Source organism: Barbatula barbatula (genome assembly GCF_947034865.1).
Source record: "Barbatula barbatula genome assembly, chromosome: 14".
NCBI lineage: Eukaryota > Metazoa > Chordata > Actinopteri > Cypriniformes > Nemacheilidae > Barbatula > Barbatula barbatula.
In genome coordinates, this window is record NC_136777.1 from 13,621,910 (window position 1) to 13,642,939 (window position 21,030).

At 37.6% G+C, this 21,030-nt stretch overlaps 2 protein-coding genes and 1 long non-coding RNA gene across 3 annotated transcripts in view; 2 read left to right on the forward strand and 1 right to left on the reverse strand.

The window, feature by feature from the left end:
• Positions 1-8,032: 8,032 nt before the first annotated feature.
• LOC306903282 lies at positions 8,033-10,848 on the forward strand. The gene is made up of 5 exons (XR_013787535.1): positions 8,033-8,122; positions 8,800-8,852; positions 9,490-9,623; positions 9,696-9,788; positions 10,675-10,848. It is a non-coding gene; the product is annotated as an uncharacterized lncRNA (long non-coding RNA).
• Positions 10,849-13,476: 2,628 nt separating this feature from the next.
• Positions 13,477-16,381, reverse strand: LOC306904186 (uncharacterized protein). Its single transcript, XM_079473939.1, has 3 exons — positions 15,614-16,381; positions 15,281-15,446; positions 13,477-14,706 (listed from the first exon to the last, which is right to left on the reverse strand). Exons 1-2 carry the CDS (start codon positions 16,313-16,315, stop codon positions 15,384-15,386), a joined length of 765 nt encoding a protein of 254 aa, XP_079330065.1. The 5' UTR covers positions 16,316-16,381; the 3' UTR covers positions 13,477-14,706; positions 15,281-15,383.
• A 1,665-nt stretch (positions 16,382-18,046) lies between these two features.
• The window catches only part of atrn (attractin), a 44,076-nt gene continuing 41,092 nt past the window's right edge, over positions 18,047-21,030 (forward strand). Inside the window, exon 1 of the mRNA XM_079472331.1 lies at positions 18,047-18,531. Within this exon, the coding sequence (XP_079328457.1) occupies positions 18,269-18,531 (263 nt within the window). The 5' untranslated portion in view covers positions 18,047-18,268. The remainder of the gene's footprint in view (positions 18,532-21,030) is intronic.

Here is a 21,030-nt window from a genome sequence, read left to right on the forward strand (position 1 = left end):
ATATTTCTCTGTGTTCATCAAAGCAAAGACATTTGCACAGGTTTGGAGCAACTCGAAGGCGAGTTGGTGAGAATTTGTACCTTTGGGTGAACTATCAATTTAAAATGAAAACATGGAAACATGTACATGTTTTTCCAAAGAAGTATAACCTTAAACGTAAATGTTATCAAACAACCCATTTAAATGTATGTACATTTTACCATAATCTTACAAAACACGTTTGATGGGTAAATACCACAAACCCCCACAGGTCGTCGCTGTTGAGCCACAGTTACGATACAAGAGTAAACAAAATGGACCGTCGATTCAGAAGTTCTGGCTCCACGAGAAAAAGATGTAACCAGAATACTTGATAAAACGGAATAGGAACATTTATTATAATATATAATGTGATTGGATGGATTACATGATTCTCCATAATCATCCGTAAGGACTGAATAGGGCGAAAGGATACGAAATGTTTTTAGGAAACCAGTGATTTTTCAATAGCAGCGCAGGCACTGTTCTTCCTCCCCGTCTACAGACTGACGGATGGATGCTGAGGTTCGCAGGGTTTCTGGCCTGCCTCCAGGTGAGACAGAGACGGGGATTATCGCAGCTGATGGACGTGACATTGATATTAGTTTGTGTGTGTGTTTGTTTGTGATGCGTAAAGTTCATTTCCAAGTCTTCTTCTTTCACAGACATCTGGAGGAGAGGTCACCTGTGCCACAAAAAATGTTAGAAATTAATTTAAATGAAATGTTGTTCTCTCTTCGGTTTTTGCTTTTTTAATTTTTTCAGTGATAGATACACTCACCTAAAGGATTATTAGCAACACATGTTCAATTTCTCATTAATGCAATTATCGTATCGACCAATCACATGGCAGTTGCTTCAATGCATTTAGGGGTGTGGTCCTGGTCAAGTCAATCTCCTGAACTCCAAACTGAATGTCAGAATGGGAAAAAAACGTGATTTAAGCTATTTGGAGCATGGCATGGTTGTTGGTGCCAGACGGGCCGCTCTGAGTATTTCACAATCTGCTCAGTTACTGGGATTTTCACTCACAACCATTTCTAGGGTTTACAAAGAATGGTGTGAAAAGGGAAAAACATCCAGTATGCGGCAGTCCTGTGGGCGAAAATGCCTTGTTGATCCTAGAGGTCAGAGGAGAATGGGCCGACTGATTCAAGCTGATAGAAGAGCAACTTTGACTGAAATATCCACTTGTTAGAGGTATGCAGCAAAGCATTTGTGAAGCCACAACACGCACAACCTTGAGGCGGATGGGCTACAACAGCAGAAGACCCCAGCGGGTACCACTCATCGCCCTGCGCACTCCTATCGTCCTGTAGCGAGTGCACCAGCGGGAGCTCGGAGTGTATGTGGTGCACTTACATGAGCTTTCTAACAATGTTGGAGACCAGTTGTCTTTCATTCAATGCCCAGGTAAAACCTTTTTAGCACCTGTTTAGAATATCATCTTAAAGCTGAACAATATAGGACTATCATGATCTTTGTGTGACTTCAGAACTCTTGAACAGGTTTTATGTCTTTTGTTCAGCGTGTCAGTGTAATGGACACAGCTTGTGTGTAAACGAGTAACAGCTGTCAGCGATAGTGTAAACACAATACCCAACTAACTTATGATGTTTTCCCGGCTCTGCATGTCGCTTATCTCTTTCTACTCGTACTCTCTTTTGTTTGATCCGGTCTCAGGTGTGAGGTGGAGAACCGTTACCATGGCAACCCTCTGAAGGGATTATTGTGAGTATGTCAGTGCAGCTGCTAATGGATGTTCATATTGTGGCCATATCAGTCATCTTGTCATTTTCCCAACCACTCATTTTGTCCTCCGCCGACAAAGATGAAAACTATGAAATGTCTCAGGAGGATGACCGTTACTACACCGCCATCAACTTTGTGGCGACTCCTGATGAGGTGCGTCATGCTGATTTTTCTATACTCTTACAGGGGTCTAAACCATACAAGCCTGCCAGTTCTCATCATGCATTCATTTATTAACATAGCAAACCTTGCTTTGTGGGTATGATGGTCAGACACGTTAAAGCAGTTCACCCAAAAATGGTCCTCATTGACTTGACCAAGAAACAAGTGCGCCAAAATAGTATGGAGCGATTTTAGTCTCATTAATTATTCATGCGTAAAACAAGATACACACATGCGTAAACAGTTTCGCATGCATAAAACCTAATTTACGTGCACGTAGTATATATTTACATTTACGAAAAGCAATTCACGTGCGTAAAACAAAACTATTTTCTCACAAATTACGTTTCGCAAACATACAACTGCGCACATAACTTTCGAAAAGTTAAAATGTAGGCGTTTGTCTTGTTTTACGAATGTGCAAATTGTCACACACGTATGAATCGCCTTGGACGTGTGTGTGTGTTTTTTGAAACTCTCCTGGCGACGCAACCCCTTCCACTTGGGTTGTCGTACTCTTTAGCCAATCAGATTCAAGCTTAGGTTAGTCAAGAGAAATTTGATTTCCACAGCAACCCCAACATTACTTTTGATGTGTATGTCAGCGACTTTACGTGGCCAGAGACAGTGCAGGTGTGTCTGGGATCATCAGGCTGTTGGTTTGTGTACACATACGTAAACGCATTTTGCGCATTGCAGGTCATGATTGGGTGCAGAATGAGTGGATTAAGGATCTTGGTTTCCTGAGCCCCCTCCAAAAATATCCAGCTGACAATTAAAAATTGAAACTGAAGCTGGATCATATCATTGTTATTCCTTGTCCTAATTTTACAGACTAAATGGATAGATTTAAAAGGTTAAGCAAAAACTAATGTGGAAAATGAAACTACAATTCAAAGAAGTCAAAAACATGATCAATTTTCGATAACATTTATTTTGTAACATGCTTCAATTCAACCTTCTTTTTTTTAATTAAACAAAGTTGAATAGCTCTGTCAAACAGTAAAAGCACAAGATTAAAAAACAACCCTTTAAAACATTTTATATCTTGTTGCAGGTCACATGTTGGCAGCCGGCAGTGCTGCTTGTGTTGAAAGGAATTTTTAAAATAGTGTTTTATTCAATGTATGTCATTGTTTTATCGTGTGTGTGCTTTGTATGTATTGCCTAATAGTCTTTTATTTGGTTTACTTAATGCCAGGGTGCACATGTTTGCAGATGACTTTTGGGACTGTGCAGTATAACACTAAAATCTGTCAAAACAGTTTTGGTGTCCGAAGTGGCCCAGTTAATATCAGTTAGTTTTAGTCCGATGCGCATTCAACCAGTAGACAAATGGTTGAGAAACTATAGTTTTGATTAAAGGACTAAAAATGTAGTGTGGTGAGGAAGGCGGGACATCCTCACCACATTTAGATAAACTAGATACAAACTTTGATGTTTGCTTTGTCTATACTTAAATAGATATAAACTGACATTTCTAAAAGGTGACACAGATGTTACAGTCATATAGATCTAATTGTTAAATAATAAACATGAGTTTAAAAATTGACAACATAACCAAAGTAGTTCAATACAGAAATTATAGTATATATTGCATGCATGTCTTGTGAAGGAACAAAGTTTAAATGTACTTGTATTGAGTGTGTGCGTTTCTGTCACATAGAAAGCATCAGGAAATCATGGGATTCTCAGAAACATCCATGGACAAAAGGTCATTTGCAGCGTTCACAAGATTGAAACTAACTGGAGTCTTTTATTGTATTTTTAGTGATTTTATTGTGCAATTAATGAAAAAAAATGAAGTGTAATCTGCTGTGTTGGCCAATGTGGCCAGAAGTGGAAAAATGTGTTCCTGTTTCATTTTTACACATCATTCATTTATTAGGTGGAAAATATAGGAGTTATACCAAAACAACTAAAATTATTGGGTGGAATTATGAAATAAGTGCTTAAATTGAAAAGAGGTTTAAGTATTGTCCCTGGTCAGGTGCGTTTTGATCTTCAATTGTAAACATTTATAATATTGGTCACAAAATGTATTTCAAGAGTTTTTCAGGCGAGAATGTGTTTAAAATTCAAATCTGCATCTGGTTAATAAAGATAGCGTCTTTTAAAAAATTAGTTTGGACGAATTCGGAGATGTGAGTTCCAGACTATAACCAGAGCTCAGCGCTCATGTACCCACCCAACGTAGCCTCAGCTTGGAAAGTGCTTCTGAAACTCACCACTGGCTCTGACCTCTCTGTGGTGTTAAATATGGCATAATTATTATCTAACGGGCAGTTAGTTTTTAAGGAAAATTACCTGAGCTCTAAAACCAAATAAAGCATGCAAAGAAAATTGAGATTTGTTGTTGTTTTGTGCAGTTAATTTAGATTTCTCTATTTGGATTTACAGTAGGCCTAATTTTCCCCCCAGAATGCAGTGGAAAATTACAGTACCACACTCTACACAACTTAAACAGTACAAAATCTACAGTAACAAACTGTACAGAGCTTTGACAGTAAGAAATTTCAGAGAAAATAGTACTAATACTGTCAATACAACAAAAATCGTTTACAGTGCATTATTCAAACAAAGGGCAAATAGATTAATAAAAGTTGAGACATTTTTTGATTTTTTATCTAAATAAATAAGGTATATTTATGTTCATTAAATTCATGAACATTAAAGGCCTTATAACGGACCAAGCAAATAAATTAAATAAATGCTGGAAAGATTGCCAATGTTAAAATAACATTGAAGTCTGAGTCTGTATACTTGATCATACTCATGGGTGTGTTTATTACTTTAAACTAAACTTAATACTGTATACTGTAAGTGTATAACTCTTAAATTAACCTTTGTTGCATCAATGTTAGAAGAAGATATATAGTTGTTTCTGGGAATTTATATAATATTCCTGTTCTCTAAAATAACATAAAGGCTCCTACACTCTTAAAAATAAAGGTGCTTAAAAGGTTCTTCACAACGATGCCATAGAAGAACAATTCAATCAAAGAACCATCTCTTTCTTGCCTTTTGTAAAACAGAAAAGTTATTCGGATGCTGGAGGTTCTTTATGGAACCATTTAGACAAAAATGGTTATTCTATGGCATTGTGAAGCACCTACAAGTGTGTTACTATAGGATGATGTGGCCTTCAGCTTTATTGGGCTCACAATAAAGTCACAGCTCACAAGTCTATTTGCTTTGATGTTGTGTGTTGTTTATTTTTTATTTACAATATACATCTCCTGATAACCTGAATTATAGATCAACTTTTGACTACTCGAATCTCAAATCCCTTTCCACCTTCAAAGGGATAGTTCACCTAAAAATGAAACTTCATGCACTCAAAAAATAAAACGTTGGATTTACTTAAAAAAACTTTGTCAAGTGGGTTCCACAGAGCTTTGTCAAGTAATCTCAACAAACAAAATGTAAGTTGTATTTACTAAAAAAGTTTGTGTAAAGTTGAGAATATAAATGTCGTATGAACTAAAGAAAACCTAGTAAAGTCACTACATATAGATAATGTTATGTTGTATGAACTAAAGAAATCCTAGTAAAGTCACTATTACATATGGATAATGTTGTTGTATGAGCTAAAGAAATCTTATTAAAGTCACTATTAAATATACTTAATGTTATGCTAAATTTACGAACATTTAGTGTGCAATAAACATTTAAGGATTCAGTTGCTTTGTAAATAGAAGCCATACAAGTGTTCAAGAAAACCATTAAATAATCAGACTTACTATTTTTCAGAAACAAATAGCTTTTTATTTGCAATACAAATAAGTCTTGCATTTTTTTTCTTCAATAAATTCTACAAGCAGGACAATTCGTGTCTAACGCTTCCCAAAGTGCTACAGAACTTGACCCTCATAGAAAGGAATGAGGCATGTTTTTTTATACAAAAAAAAAACACAAAAACAATATTGTTTTTCAAACAGCAGTATTGTACTGGAATTAAACTAAACATCAGTTAATTATTCCATAAGTTTATTTTTAAGTACCTGCATTTTGTGTGAAAGTTTGCTTGCATCAAGTTCCAGTAACACCTTTTGTAGAAACTGAAAGGTGTACTTGAGATCACATGGATAGCTAAGATTCAAGGTATATATTACTCCCAAGAGGAGAGCACAAGCCTTGGTGACATCTCGTAGATCCTGAAGCACTTTCACTCCTTCAACAATGATCCCAACATCCAATGGTGGTTGTTGAGGTCCTGCACCTTCAGCTCGGACAATGAAAATTCCAATGACTGTATTAGCCATGTCTCTCTCAGCTTTCTCCAAGTCATTGTCCTAAAACAAATAACAAAAGTTAATTAGTTTTAAAACATGAAACTTACTTTGACAACAACACGTCCTATATTAATATCATAATGAATAGAATAGGTTTAACAAAATGACAGTCACTTAAAGGGCTTCTTACACTGTATATGTGGCAAGCGTAATTTTTTTAATATGCGTTTTAGATCACATATATGCTCCCTCTTTTCTGTTGATTCTGACTACAGGAAACATGCGGAATATGCATGCACCCATACTGAATGGCTCCTTAATTTTAGCTTGAACTAATTTAAGTGTGTAATTTAATGTTTTATTTTAATATTAGTTTAAATAAAAATACAACTTAAAGTTTAGAATCAAACTGCCTTATGTTGTGTATGCAATTTTGCACTGAAAATTACCACATAGCCCCACCTATTAACCCATAGAGTCCAACCAGCACCAATACAAGTATTATCGGTTTGAACTAAGGATAGCATTAGGCGTGTGTGATATCACTATTTTTGATCATGGGCGATGTGCTTTTGAATAAATATCGTAGTATCATGCAACCATAAGTACATTCTATGAGTTGCAGTTCTGGCCCCTCTGTCCCAACATTCTGTACAACATGACGTACATTCACATCACATGCAGAGGTAGTGTTACACTCACGGGACACTGCAGTTCACAAAAGTTCATTATTTGCATGTGCTTTAAAGCCTTGCCGGTTAAACATTTAATTTGTGTACTGATGCTCTGTTCTAACATGCACTTTCTGAGCGCGTACACCCGGAGCTCACAGGCACTAAAAAACTGTTTAAAAAAACTGTGCTTGGCTTCAAATGTCATTGTCCACACCAAGACAAGTGGACCATACAGACGAATCATTTCTGGATAATGTTCCAGAAAGTGATGCTTTGGCAATAGCCTTTTTCCTGGAAAGAGTACTTGGTATCGATGTCGGTGTTCAGATATTTTACTCTCAAAGTATGCAACAGACTCGTTAGTATGCACAGGACATACAGCAAGTTCAACAATGTCTTTCAAAAGTAGAATTACTTCCCAGGCAGGTTCATCTTCAGGTACAAGTTTTCCAACAATTAAAGGTAATAGCCGTAGCAAACACCAATTGTCGTGTGCATTTCCACCAATTGTTTTTTTCCGGACAAATGTCTGTGGAAGCACATGAGGACGGTTGGTCTTATCTCCCCACTTGAATGGAAATTCTTTAATCAGTTTGTTAAGAGAATCAAAGGTGAAATATTTCTTCTTTAGAAGTATTTCAAAGCACCCTGCCAATTAAACAGGTACAATACCCTCCAGGAGATCATGGGCAACATCTGGGGGAACGCCTGAAGTTACTTTAAAGTGAGACAGATTCTCAGCTAATGCGCACATATTTTTCACACCACAACAATGTTCTCCTTTTGCACGTGCACCTGATAAATGTACATCATGCTGCTCTTCAGATCTGAGAGGAAAAACACCATCTTTGACCTCTTTTTCCTGAATTTCAGTGCGTGTAGCAGTGCAAAACATTCAAAAATACTCCCCCGAAAAACTCTCAACAAAACCACCCAAAGAATGTGCTCCAAGGCTGTCTGCAGCAACATATTGCACTGTAAAAAGCGCACAAGGCATGTCTTTACTCTAAAGCAGTTTTTGACCTTGATCTGACTTAAAACATTTGATTTTCTGTCTAGCCATCATTGTAACGTAAAAAGTTTGGTTGATTCAAATTAAAAGTAAGACTTGTTAGTGTAACGTAAATACATTTCTTTGAAACAACTTAAAAATATTACGTTCCCATTATCACGTGGTGTCTAACGTAACCCGTAGTCGAGCGTGAGGACGTTCATCTCTCCGCCATCTTCTTACACCGCATGGATGAACACGGCTTGGAAAAACGACAATATCTAAAATCGGTAAGTAATTCTAAAGATACGTTTGGGTTTATTATTGAAATCATATACGTATAATTACATAAACTACTGTGATATACTGTTGTTTTACATACGGTTAGTATTACGATGGAAGGGTCTAACTCGGCTACCAAGTTTACAAGTTCCCCTCATCACTATGAAGTTAAACTGAGTGGAAATAAAATAATTATTATACAAGCAAATAGGTTAGATGGGTTGATATTGAAAAGTAGTATAACTGCTGTTTCGTGTATGCTGGAGTGCGATACTCATAATGTGAGTTTGTCATATAGAAAATACATGCCCGCTTTAGACGCTTTGTATGGGCTTAACACTATTATGAAGATTTATTTTTATAACGATGATTATTTGCTATTTAAGAAAGTAGTTTTTACAATGTACTCGTTTAACACTTAACGTCAGCTCAGCTAAAAATTGTGTGCACGAGACTGCGAGTGTCTTCCGAACGCTAACGTCTCTCATTTATGATTAACCTTAACCCAAGCTATGTGCGCGAAACGCATATTAAAGTGAAGGCCCAAACACATGACTTCAAGTGACGGGCATCAACACATAATAACATATTGCGTCTACCAGCATACCCTGTAAAGAAGTCGCCTGTTTAATTTTTACGCTATGTGTGAGCCCAAGTTTCTTATAATTCTCTTTGTCTTTTGTAGGATAGGGTAACGTTTTTCAGGGCAGGTTCTGAATAATCCAGTCACGTGAAAAAGTAAGTAATTTGCACCTTAATTATTGCTTTGTATGGTCAGTTTTGTAATGTATCGTTTTCTCTTCTATGCTCTTCCTAACCCCTCTCTTTGGCAAGTAACTCGATGTAGAAATGCAAAGACTGTGGTGTCACCAAAGCCAAGTGTCCTGAGCTTCTCAAGCATTTTAAGCTTGATCATAGGCATTTTGGACATCGTCATCCTTATCCTCATTGTTCATTTAAAACTTAGAGTTCTCTGAAGAGCCACATGTCGAGGAGGCATCCTCAACATCACCTTCAAAAAGATGCTTTGACAACTTATAAATGCATGCTTTGTGAATACAAACACACATAATAGTTTAAAGAGTATTTCCATCACATTGGGCAGCACCTGAAGAAACACCCTTGCTTGGCAGAAAAAGGATCATTCAATGGTTGCTACGGGTGGACACATAGATTTAAAATGAAGATGGGAAACCTACGCACACAGTTAAAAGGTCTTGGATGCGCTGAGTTTTAGGCAAATTCCCTGAAAACCAAAGCCTCAGATCATGCTTTTCCAGCAAAAAATGTTAAACATATATGTATTTTTACACCTAGTTTTGAAAGTAATATCAGGTTCTTTACGAAGTCCATTTTCTGTTTCTCTTTCTTGCAGATTAATGCTGAATTTTTGCGCATCAAGATTTTTGGCTTCTTTGGACCGACACAGCTCTCAACTTCTCCAGGTTATTAGGAGCAAAGGGGAGTCCTCCATGAAAAACGAAGGATACTATTAATGTTATGGATCAGGTATTGGTGGATGCAATTAGAATTGTTAGAATTCAATAGTGTTTTCGTCTAATAAAACTGTACATCTTGTAGAGTCTGGACATAGACATCATAAGAGAGTGCCTGCTGAAGTGCCTCATCATGTACCTTGGTGAAGATGCAAGCTGACTGATCAAAGAATACCAGGTAATTCTGCAGAACATGAGTTTTTTTTAAGAATGTTGTTAACAGCACCCCATTCACTTGCATTATTTTTGTGCCATACAATAGAAGTGAATGGGAGCTGTGCTGTTCTGTTACCAACATTGTTCAAAATTCTGCTGAAGAAATAAAGTCATACAGGCTTGAAATGAAAAGAGAGCATGTAGATAATGACAGAATTGTCATATTGAATGTCAACAACAAGTGCTAGTTTACCCAAAAGTGTATGATTTTCTTTGTTCTGCTGAACACAAAGGAAGATTATTTTTGGAAGACTGTCAGTAACCAAGCAGATCTCATCCCCCATTTGCTCCCATAGTATAACTTTCCTCATGTGGCAGTTAATAGGGAATAAGATCTGTTTGGTTACATGCATTCTTTCAAATATAGTTCTGTGATCATCAGAAAGAAGTTTATAGATAACACCACTCATTCTTCTCCTAAAAACTCCCCTGCTTCTCTCACTTCCGTCACTACAACCAACGTGACTTTTCAGGAGTTATATTACTGCGCCGAGGTTGAAGTGCTGCGAAGTGCTCTTCCGCCATTCATTATCATGTTTAAGGCTTCATAAGTGTGTAGCAGTGTTTTGCTTCTAAACAGAATTATCGTTGCACTCGTTACCAATTCTAGTTCACCAAAAAATGTAAATGTTTTAGTCACTAAATCACCCTCCTGCTATAAACCGTTCAAATTTCATTGTTAAGCAGAACACAAATAAATATATTTTAATCGAAGCAACCGAGACGTTTTGGGTCTGCAACTTCCGGAGTAGGAAAGCTAACTACATTTTAAAAATAATTCTTCAGATGTGAAAGGAATGTTTTTCCTTCGACAGTCCCTCAATTGCTCTGTTCTTGTATGTTTTTAGGCTGACCAGAGGGAGGAAGCGGAGAGAGAATTTGAAAAGACCACCATGGCAGTTTTTGTGGTCCGTGAAAGTGATGCTCTCAGTGCACTGGACATTGTGAAAACTGTTATACTGTCAAACTCTTATACTGTCAGTGTTTGTATAAATATATAATAAACATTGACAATTTTTCACAATACAACATTTCTCTAAAGGTTTATGTGTTTACATTGTTATACAGTTTGTACATTTTTTACATTAATATTTAAAATGACATTTGTTTGAAAGTAAAGTAAAATAATTAAATGTTTTCTCTTTGTATAAACTTAAGACAAAGTATAATTTGAGATTTCATTCAATTTAAAGATTTTATTTGGTTCAAAGAAGCTTTTTGCTTTCAAAAGATTTAATTATCCATTATTAGCCAAAGTAAGAATTTTAAGTTTAGCCAAAGAAAGAATTTTAAGTTTAGCCAAAGTAAGAATTTTAAGTTTAGCCAAAGTAAGAATTTTAAGTTTAGCCAAAGAAAGAATTTTAAGTTTAGCCAAAGTAAGAATTTTAAGTTTAGCCAAAGAAAGAATTTTAAGTTTAGCCAAAGTAAGAATTTTAAGTTTAGCCAAAGAAAGAATTTTAAGTTTATCTAAAGTAAAGTAATTAGTTGTAACAAGTTGACGCAATTTTTTTACTTTGATCCAATGAAACACTTTTTTCAGTGTGCACTGTTGTCATGATTCCGCCATGTCATGTTTATTCTTGGTCTTGCAGCGGAGTCATGGCATAGACTTAGGTTTTGTGTGAGAAAGACATGGCTTAGTTTTGATTTTGACTTGCCATGTGCTTTCTCGTGTCTCGTCAGTGTTTCCCGCCCTCTTGTCTCGTTAACCTTCCCTGAATGTTTCAGTACCCGCACCTGCCCCTTGTTAATTATCCTTTGTCTGTCTCCCTTTAAAACATCCTCGTGTTCATTGTCCTGTGCTCGTTCATTGTATTTTGTAGTTTTTTCCCTGTATAGATGCGTTATCCATCGATCCTGTGTCCTGAAAGACCCTTTAAGTATTTTATAGTCTTTGTGAGTGTTCTGTTTAGTCTTGGTATTTGGTAGTTAGTGTTCTTGTCAAGTGTGTTTTGTTCTTTTCACTTTATCGTGTCCCCTGTTCTTGTTTTGTTACCCCATCGTGGGTGTTTGTTTTCTGTTTTGTATATATATTAAAGTCCTGTTGTTAACCCCTTCATCCCTGTGTCTGCCTGCACTTGGGTTCTTCCCTTACCTGTTCATGACAACTGTACCTTTAAGGAAAGCTCCCAGGTGACTGACAAACACCCCTTGATGCTCTAAAGTGATAAGATCATTCACAAGAGGTTCCAAACGTTTTTGATAGCCAAAGGTCTTCACGTCATCGCTCTTGCATAACAGTGCTAGATAAATTGAGGACAATGAAGAATTACAACCTGGTGGAAAGTTTCCTAAAATCCAATAAACTGCACAATTTTGTGCTTTTTGCGAGAGGTCCCTAATGGGTTGCACAGTTCAAAGTCATCAATGTACAGACACACAGATAGTCTAAGCTCATTGTCTGAGAAAAACTCATTATGTTGAAAATGCTGACCATCTTTGAAAAATCTGTACAATTCCCCATTTATGTTGTGTTGCTCGTTATGACCATCAACAACTTAACGATTTTAAGATCACTGCGAGAACACAAATGACAGTTAAATGTGGCTAAGCATGCAGTCTTATTTGTATGTAATCGACTTAAATGACTGTGTAATGCATTCCAGGTTTTAAAACGACAAGGGCAATTGGAATAAGTACATGGGAAATTATTGCTTCGACCAAAATGGCCATGCATTAATCTGTAATGCTTCAACAATTGAGATCGTGTTTGCACTGTTATCTTACAGTCCTTACATTGCCACATGGTCTTGAAAATTTCACGTAACTGATTAAAATTGAAAAAAGACTACATAAAAAAAGAAAAAAAAACTCAAGATGCATTACCAGACTCTAACAAAAAAGTCATAAGGATGTCAAAGGATTTGAAAAATATTTATACATCACCTTAATTTCTAAAAGTAATTATTAAATCGGGTGCATCTGCCTTTCACAGCTCAGCTCAGCTCATCTCATCTAAAATGAAAAACACGTATATTCTCTGACATAAACTGACATCTCGACGTAATAAAACTTTTATTGCCAGAATTTTTCAGGATGGAAAATGATTTAAGCAAAATATGCATACCTCACAAATTAAGTAGCCAATGTCGTCATCCCCTCTCAATGACAACGTTCGTCTGTCTTTGGCGCTGCTGCATTTGCATACGGTGTGTGTAAAGGGACATCCCGTTTTGGTTTTCTTGTATTTGTGCGTTTCACTGAACAATGATTTGTTGACTGAACAAAAATGTCTAAAGTAAATATGACAAGACACGGTCTTTTGTTAAAATTACTAAGTTAAATTAATTCTATGCAGTTACTTGTGTTTTTTAAGTAAAGTGAACAATAAATTATTTAGTAAAACTGACACCAACCAAGTTCATTTTTTTCCGTTGACTTTCTTTCTTCAGAACACAAAAGAAGAACATTGTATGGAAAAAAATTATGCAAGCGAATGGGTCACGCTGTTGTTCCTTTACCAACAGTCTTTAAAATATCTTCTTTTGTGTTTAGCAGCTGCAGAAGAAAGAAAGCCATACAGGTTTGAAATAACAAGAATGTGAGTAAACGATGACATCATTTTCATTTAATATAGCCTGGCTCAAATAAGAATAATGATAGACCAAAGGTTTTTGAAGGTACAGTTCAGTCCAAATAAGAAAGTGAATCAGGTTTCTGGATACATTTCAGATTTTATTATTTGCCATGTGATAGAAAATGAATACAGCAAAATAAAAAGTTGATAGATTAAATTATTAACCAAGTAAAATCAATGATGCAGCACTGATCTGACAAAAGGGATTATTTTAAAAGATATGAGATGTGCAAAAAAGTAAAGAAACCAAAATAAATCTCAGCAGTAAACTATCGATGCTTGGAAAGTTCAAATAAATTTAGGCATGTAGGCTAAACATATAAAGAAAAATGCTTAATAAATGATTTGTTTGCTACAGGTTGAATAACAGGAACGATCCATCTGTTGTTGACTTAATGACAGGCATTCATCTAATATTTCTGTCAAACATGGATCTAAGGGCTCTGAATAACAGAGGGTTGACATTCACCATATCTACGTTTACAGTCATAAAGGTTCCATCATTTGTATAGGCGTATTGTGCCCGCCACTCCTCTGGCCTTGGTGTGCTTCCCGCACGGTCCAAACAAGCAGCCAGATGAACAGTGGCTGTTGTTCCGCTGGTCATGAGTGTAAACCATAACGCGAATATAAACACATACAAAGGAATCTTCCCATACGCACTTAAAGAAGCTTGTGGGAGGATATATGGAATAATAATACGGCCTTCTATTTCCATTTGTCCTTCTTGTAGAGCCTGAAACTCTTTCCATGCTCCATCTTCAGGACCCACAGGACTTAGAAGGATCATTGGGATGTTGAAACGTGATTCTTTCATGCAATTCCACCGATAGGGCAAAGGGTTGGGCTCAAATTGAACTCTATTATTATTATTATGAAAAACTCTATTCCTCAATTCAATGTTCCCTTGAGCAATTGAATAGGCAGCGTTGCTGTCAATTTTGCAGTTCCACGGAGAGTACAGAATGGTTTCAGTGATGATAGGTGGGGGAACCAGGCATCTTGCTGGCATAAACTGGTCAGTGATTTCAATATGAGCCACAAACACAATATCTACGTGATTTCCTTGAGGGTTCCCCAAATCATCAAGAAGCCAAATCAACTTCTCGTCAAAAAAACGAATTAGGTTCAGAAACTCAATCTGACGACTGCGGGCTGGTGAAGCCAGGAGACCACCGTGCTGTCAGGGCATGTTGCTATGATGTAATTCATGATCTTTTGGTCAGCCTCAGTCATGGTAAGGGAATATCCCCCCAAATCCTTGACAAGCTTCTTCACTCGCAGTAATTTTTGGATAATCTCACTGAAATGAGACATTTTGGATTGTGAGATTACATTTGTTAATCTGTATACTGTATACAGCAGCGGGAAAAATAGAGAATAGTCCAAATTGTCATTTAATCATCATTTCTAGAAGTATTGTGGCCCTTCCAGTCTAGTGTTTGTTGATTTTCAACAAAATTCAACATCAGGAGTGACATAAAGTCATCCAACAGCAATGTTAAAGACTGACAGCATGACACAAGATTCATGAAAACTAATAAAAATGAAGGATATCACATAATTAAAGAAAATAAACTTTCCTAAATACTTACCGTTGTAACTCGTTATTTTGGTTTATTTTCGCACAAAAAGTATTATTTAAAATTCAGTTAAAAATTCAATTTAACAATGTCTTGTCAATAACTATAACCATGATGTCTATGATATGAGGAGGCCTGGAAATCTCCCGGATGTCATCTAAAATATCTTTATGTTTGTTTCCGAAGCCGCAGGGAGGTCTTCAAACATTTTGAACGTAATGTGAGTGGACAAAAAATGAACTTTTTCCTTTTAACTTTGGTTCAGGCATGTAAATACGAAATAAAACATCATACTCCATTGCATTCAGCTGGTCTTTCAGCTTGCTCCTGGCTTCCAGTATTTTCCTTGCTGAATCCCGTAGGAAATGGCTGGCTGCTGTGATCTGATTGCCCTTCACTATTTTTCACACCTCACAATCAAGTCATACAGAGACACACCCAAACCACTCACACCCAGCAGCTAGAAAGCCAAAAAAAACAGAACACACAATCGAACACACAATAGACATTATAAATGTTAACCGTTCAAGAGAACAGCATTAAATATGGCAACACTTCACATGTATGTCACTAATTTCAGTGTCACAATTATAATTTCAAATCTCTCAAAAAGAAAAAATGTAATACCCTTGATCCTGTTTTAACAGCAGTTCTCATGCCAATGGATCCCATGTCCTTCACCATTTCTTTGGCTGATACTTTTGAAACCTCCATCGCTCCACTCTTGCCTATATTGACAAGAAGGCCTACAGCTTTGGAAATTAAGCGATGGGCATCAGCAGAATTCAATCCACCTTCCTGACGAAAGAACGTGGCTCTGTTGAAGCTTCGGAGCATGTCCAGAGGAACCACAATCTTGTTTCGTCTAACCAGAGCCCCCATAAGTAGAGTGGCCACCTCACATTCCACAGTATCAGAGGTGGAACCTCCAGAGGCTTGAGCACCAAGCTGCATCCCTCCACACCTCTCCCTCAAACTTTGCAGTAGCTCTTGAATGTTCCTCCCAATCTTCTGATCTTCTGTGATTAAAGCAGTACCTGTATTCCTGGTACAGCTAGAGACGCCCGCCTCTACCAATGTGGACGTGACGCTGACTACACTGCCTGCTGCAGCGGCGGCCAGCAGAGGGACAGCCAGACCTCCTGTGCAGACACTGGCGCGCGCTGCCGCAAAGAGCACAGATGTGGTTGTTCCGACAACTTGAGAGATGTTGCTGCTCTTGTGCAGATCTTCCAGTTCTTGCGCCAGAGCCGACAGCTTATCAGCACACTCCTTTCGCTTTTCCAACCACAACAAAAGCGACTCGCACAACTTATCTGCATCCTCCATGCTTACAGCTGGAACTGTGAAAAGAGAAAAAACAGATCTTCAGGGGATTTCAAACTTTGTAATGCCAAGGAACCACAAATATGATGATCCTTTAAGAGGGACACCCTAGCACCTCCCCCTGGGTGTATACAAACCTCTAGTATAACCAGTGACACAAAAAGCACTCATCAAGCAAGATATTCAAAACTATGTTGAGACTAAAATAATGAACAAAATCAGAAACAATCTAATCTTGAAAAGAGAAAACAGTTAAAAATACAATAAGAAGTTGATTAAAATGTAAAATCAAATGTTACAAAGAGAACATATGAGAGGATATAAAAAAGCTGAAATCTTACAGGCAAGTTGATCCTTAATCTGAAAGTGTCAGCAGACTAGACATAAGGATGGTTTAAGTACTTGGACCAAGCATGGATACTTTGTACTTTAGTAAAGAAATCTGTCTTGAGATGCCTGCAGCTTGCTAGATTTATATATACTCAACTATAAAAGTTCTTTGCACTCATAAAACAGTTGAAGAGTTGACACCAAAACGTAAATGATAATGTGGTTTACACACAATACTTATTTGAATAAACACTAAATATAATAAATATTTATATAATGTGTTATTGCTGTCAATTGTATGGTGTAGTATCAAACATGCATGAGAATGTTGAGGAAGGTTAAGTCTTTTAAAAACCCAAAAGACAAACAGAAACACAGATAACCAATAAAACACAAATTCAACAGACTCAAGAGCCGACGATGAAGCACAACAGAACTTCTGAATGCAAATTCAATGAGTGTCCTTGACTACTAACTAAGGTGAGAAATAGTGCACAACACAAAGATCACAACATACATTGTGATTATTGCAGATTAGAACTGAAAGAATATAGCAGTTTTTTACTATTAAAAATGATTAAAGATAGGCCCCTTAAAGAGGAGGAGGTATTATGTATTAAATGATAATGTGTTTGAGATTCACAAGACGTCTGTGGGCAGAGAAAGGTCAGAAACTAGGAACAATATTTTATTTGTAGTACACAAAGAAGTGACGTGATGATCAATGCTGATGAATGATGCTGACAGATACGTGGCGCCATCTAGTGGACATGGGCGGAAGCAGTGGAAGTGGTTGCACACCCGATCAACTTTCTTCTAAATATCTTCTGCAGAAAATAGAAAGTCACACAGGTTTGGAATGACATGAGAGTGTTGTGACTGATCAAATAATTGAATTAAAACAAAAAAAGCCTATTTTAAGGCTTTTAAAAAGTCTAAAAATATGAAAGCATTATTAAAATAGTTCACCTATTACGACACAATTCAAAATAAAAGTGACCGTATGCATATATATATATAGCCTAAAATAAGCTTGTAGTTAAACCACACAGTTATGTAGCATTTCCAAAACACACTGGATTGTTAAATATTATAAAATGGCACCAGTAATTGCTGTTGAGCAACAGTTAGACTTCCTGGAGGGGTCAATTCTGTAACCAAAATGGCTGGTGAATAATAACATTTAATAACGTGGCTATTAAAAAGCTAAAGAAACACACTGTATTGCTTTGACATGTTTAATCACGTATCTGTCCTACAGAAAACGTTTAGCACGTGTCATTTATACAGTTTATAGAAATATATTTCTATATATTTTTTTATTCATCCTGATCCGTGATTTAAGGTCAAAAGCAGGCGACTTAATTCTCGCGCTGCTCATCATCAATCGCTGCGCACTTCCGCAGCTCTCTAAATCTCGTCACTTCCGGGTGTCAATATGCGTCTCAGTACCGCAGCGATAAGCATCGGTAAGATGTGAACGGGGTGAAAAGATAAAGAAATCCGTTTCCGAAGAACCCACGGGCTCCCGACAGCATCGCAGATACCGCCGTTCTTCCTCCTCCGTCCTCCGGTCGCCCGGACTAGCAGCGGATTTCGCACCGACTGTCAGCCATTTTTGCGCGGATGGCCGCGGAGGTACGGAGGGCCCTCGGCCGGGGCCGGTGTCTGACGCTCGGCCTGCGTCGCGTAGGCCTTCACGGGACCGTGCTCCGATCTCTTCTCTTTATCGTAGCCTTCAGCGGACTGGTGCGTTTGCCCGCGGCCACGGAAGCGAAAGAGTGCGATAAACCGTGTATGAACGGGCAGTGCAACACAGCCAGTGGCTTGTGTGTGTGTGAACCGGGATGGGTCGGGGACCAGTGCCAGCACTGCGGCGGCCGCTTCAGGTGAGACAGAGACGGCGCTTATCGCAGCTGATGGTCGTGACATTGATATTAGTTTGCGATGCGGGAAGTTCATTGAGGGCAGTGTCTTCTCCTATCACAGACATCACGAAGAGAGGTCACCTGTGCCACCATTAACAGAATTTAAGTTGTTTGTCAAATAATCGTGAACGTAAACACAATGACTCGTCGAGACCTCTTGTTGTCAGTTTGTGTTGTAAACCTTGCCAGCGTTAGTTTTGGCTTTTAACATATCAGTACAGTTTTATAAGGAAGTCAACCTTATTGTTGTCATACACTATAAAAGCAACATGTTGAGATTGAAAATTTGGAAAACGATTGGCAAACATCAGTACTGAAAAGTCACTCATGGGCAAAGTCACTGTTTTCATTGGAAGGATCAACTGATGTGGGGTGAATCAGGCTCCAAATGGTCATGTGGTGTCAATCATGAATCCAAAACAGACAGATGGGAGGCAGTTTTAATTCAACCATATCGTGAGATGAATGTAGTCATTCACAGAACAGCCTCTCAGTCTGGTATCATGAATGAAGTGGAATATAAGCGCTTGCAAGTCATTTCATCTTACCACTGGAATGTTCCCTTCTTTCCTTATAACCCTTTACAAAGTCCAGTGTTATTGCAGTCGGAATTTGCAAGATGCTCACGTCATTAGAATTTACGTTGTAAAAATGAAACTGCATATTGTGTTTTTAAGATGTTTATTTTTTAAGATACTTTATGTATAGTAGCGGTTGTTTTGACATCTATTGGATGAGTTGCCAACATGCGACCTGCAACATCATTTGTAATATTGATTCTATTACTGGTTGTGTGTTACATTTCAGTTTTATTTTTCAGTCACAGATCTATTGAAGTTTTATTAATTTACAAGTAGAATGATGAATGTTGTCGGTTCTTTAGCAAAATAACAAATGCTATTCAAAGCTGTTAATGTTTTTGAAAGATTTTGTACCAAATATCGTCACAAGGTCAGAATCGTGTATTGTGTTGTGAGATGAGTATATTGTTACACCCCATCTGTCAAAAGTCCGCAGAGTTTATCCATCACCCAAACCAGCAAGCTTATCGGCCACGGCCAATTCAATATATTTCAGATTGACCAAAAAAGGATTTGCCTAGCTGATATATTAGCCTCTCTTTAGTTTCTTCACAGTATGTAACGGGTATAAAACTTTAGCCGGCTTATGTAGAAACATGCATGTTTTTATGTGATTTATGCTAAACAGTGTCATTAGGATGTGTGATATGTTTTTTTGACATGGTGTGAAATCTATTATTAGCGGGCTGGGCAATATATATCGAGATTCACGCTGACTATACATGTCTAAACCGATTCTGTGTTTTATGCACAGCCTTTCCGTGAACTACGGCTCTTTGATGAGTAGGAAGTATTGCTCGATATAAAATCACTACGAGATTGAGTCGTTTTAACGTGCATTCGAAAAACCAACACTCGTCAAACATAATCACTATAAATATACTTTATTATCATGAAAATACTTGAAAAGGTTTGAAGAACAGTTCATGGACGTGTCGTCACGTTACCACGTGAGCACGCCAGACCGCTTCCTAGTGGGTGGCAAAACACTCAGCAAAATGACTGCTTACAATCCATGAAACGCAATACTGTGCAACATTCCAGTGTACAGGAACACCTGATTCCTAAAAATCACTGTCGAGTCCAGCTGCTTGTCATTTCAGCAAATAAATGTGTGTTTTAGTCCAAGTGTCTTTGTTTCTCCTATTCTCCTCAGCCATTTTGCAGGGTGTTTTGCCACTCAGGGAAGCGTGTCACCTGACATGTTCACGTGGGAAAGTGATGTCAATGCATATCCTCTTTATGACTATTGGCATTTCCTGGAACCAATGGTTCTTCTTCGCTTTCTCATATTCTAAGTGTCCGCGCAAGAGCGCCCTAAGGCTTTCAGATTTGGCAGCATTAAAGAATCAAACGAAATATCGCCCAGCCTCAAGTATATTAATAGAATTTCTGATCCATGTGTTGGAAAATACAAAGAGAGGATGTGTTTCCTGTATGAAAGCCACAATAAGTGCTTGACCTGCCTGCTCTGTAATTTACAGGAACATTTATAAATCTTCGTCAACTTTTTTAGTGGATCATTAAGTGAATGACAGAATCCTGACTTTTTCAATGCTCTCTTGCATGCACCAACACACTCTTTAAGATAAAACGTCGATTCCTGTCCAAGAGTTTGAGTCATATTGCACACTGTAGTCAGATAGGCAGACTTTTTGTCCAGCAAATCTTACTGTGATTGGTTAGTTTTTATTTCAATGACACAGGCTCTTCATGTGGGCTGTTCTGAACCAGAATGAATATGGTGCAGACGTTTTGTCTAAGTAAGAACAGCTCTGCAGCGTTTCTGTGCCGATCACACTAAGTGCTTGTTCTCTCGGCGGCTCTTTCTGCACTTAGCAAGTCTAATTCTCTGTAGACTGAGCTCTGAAATCACTTA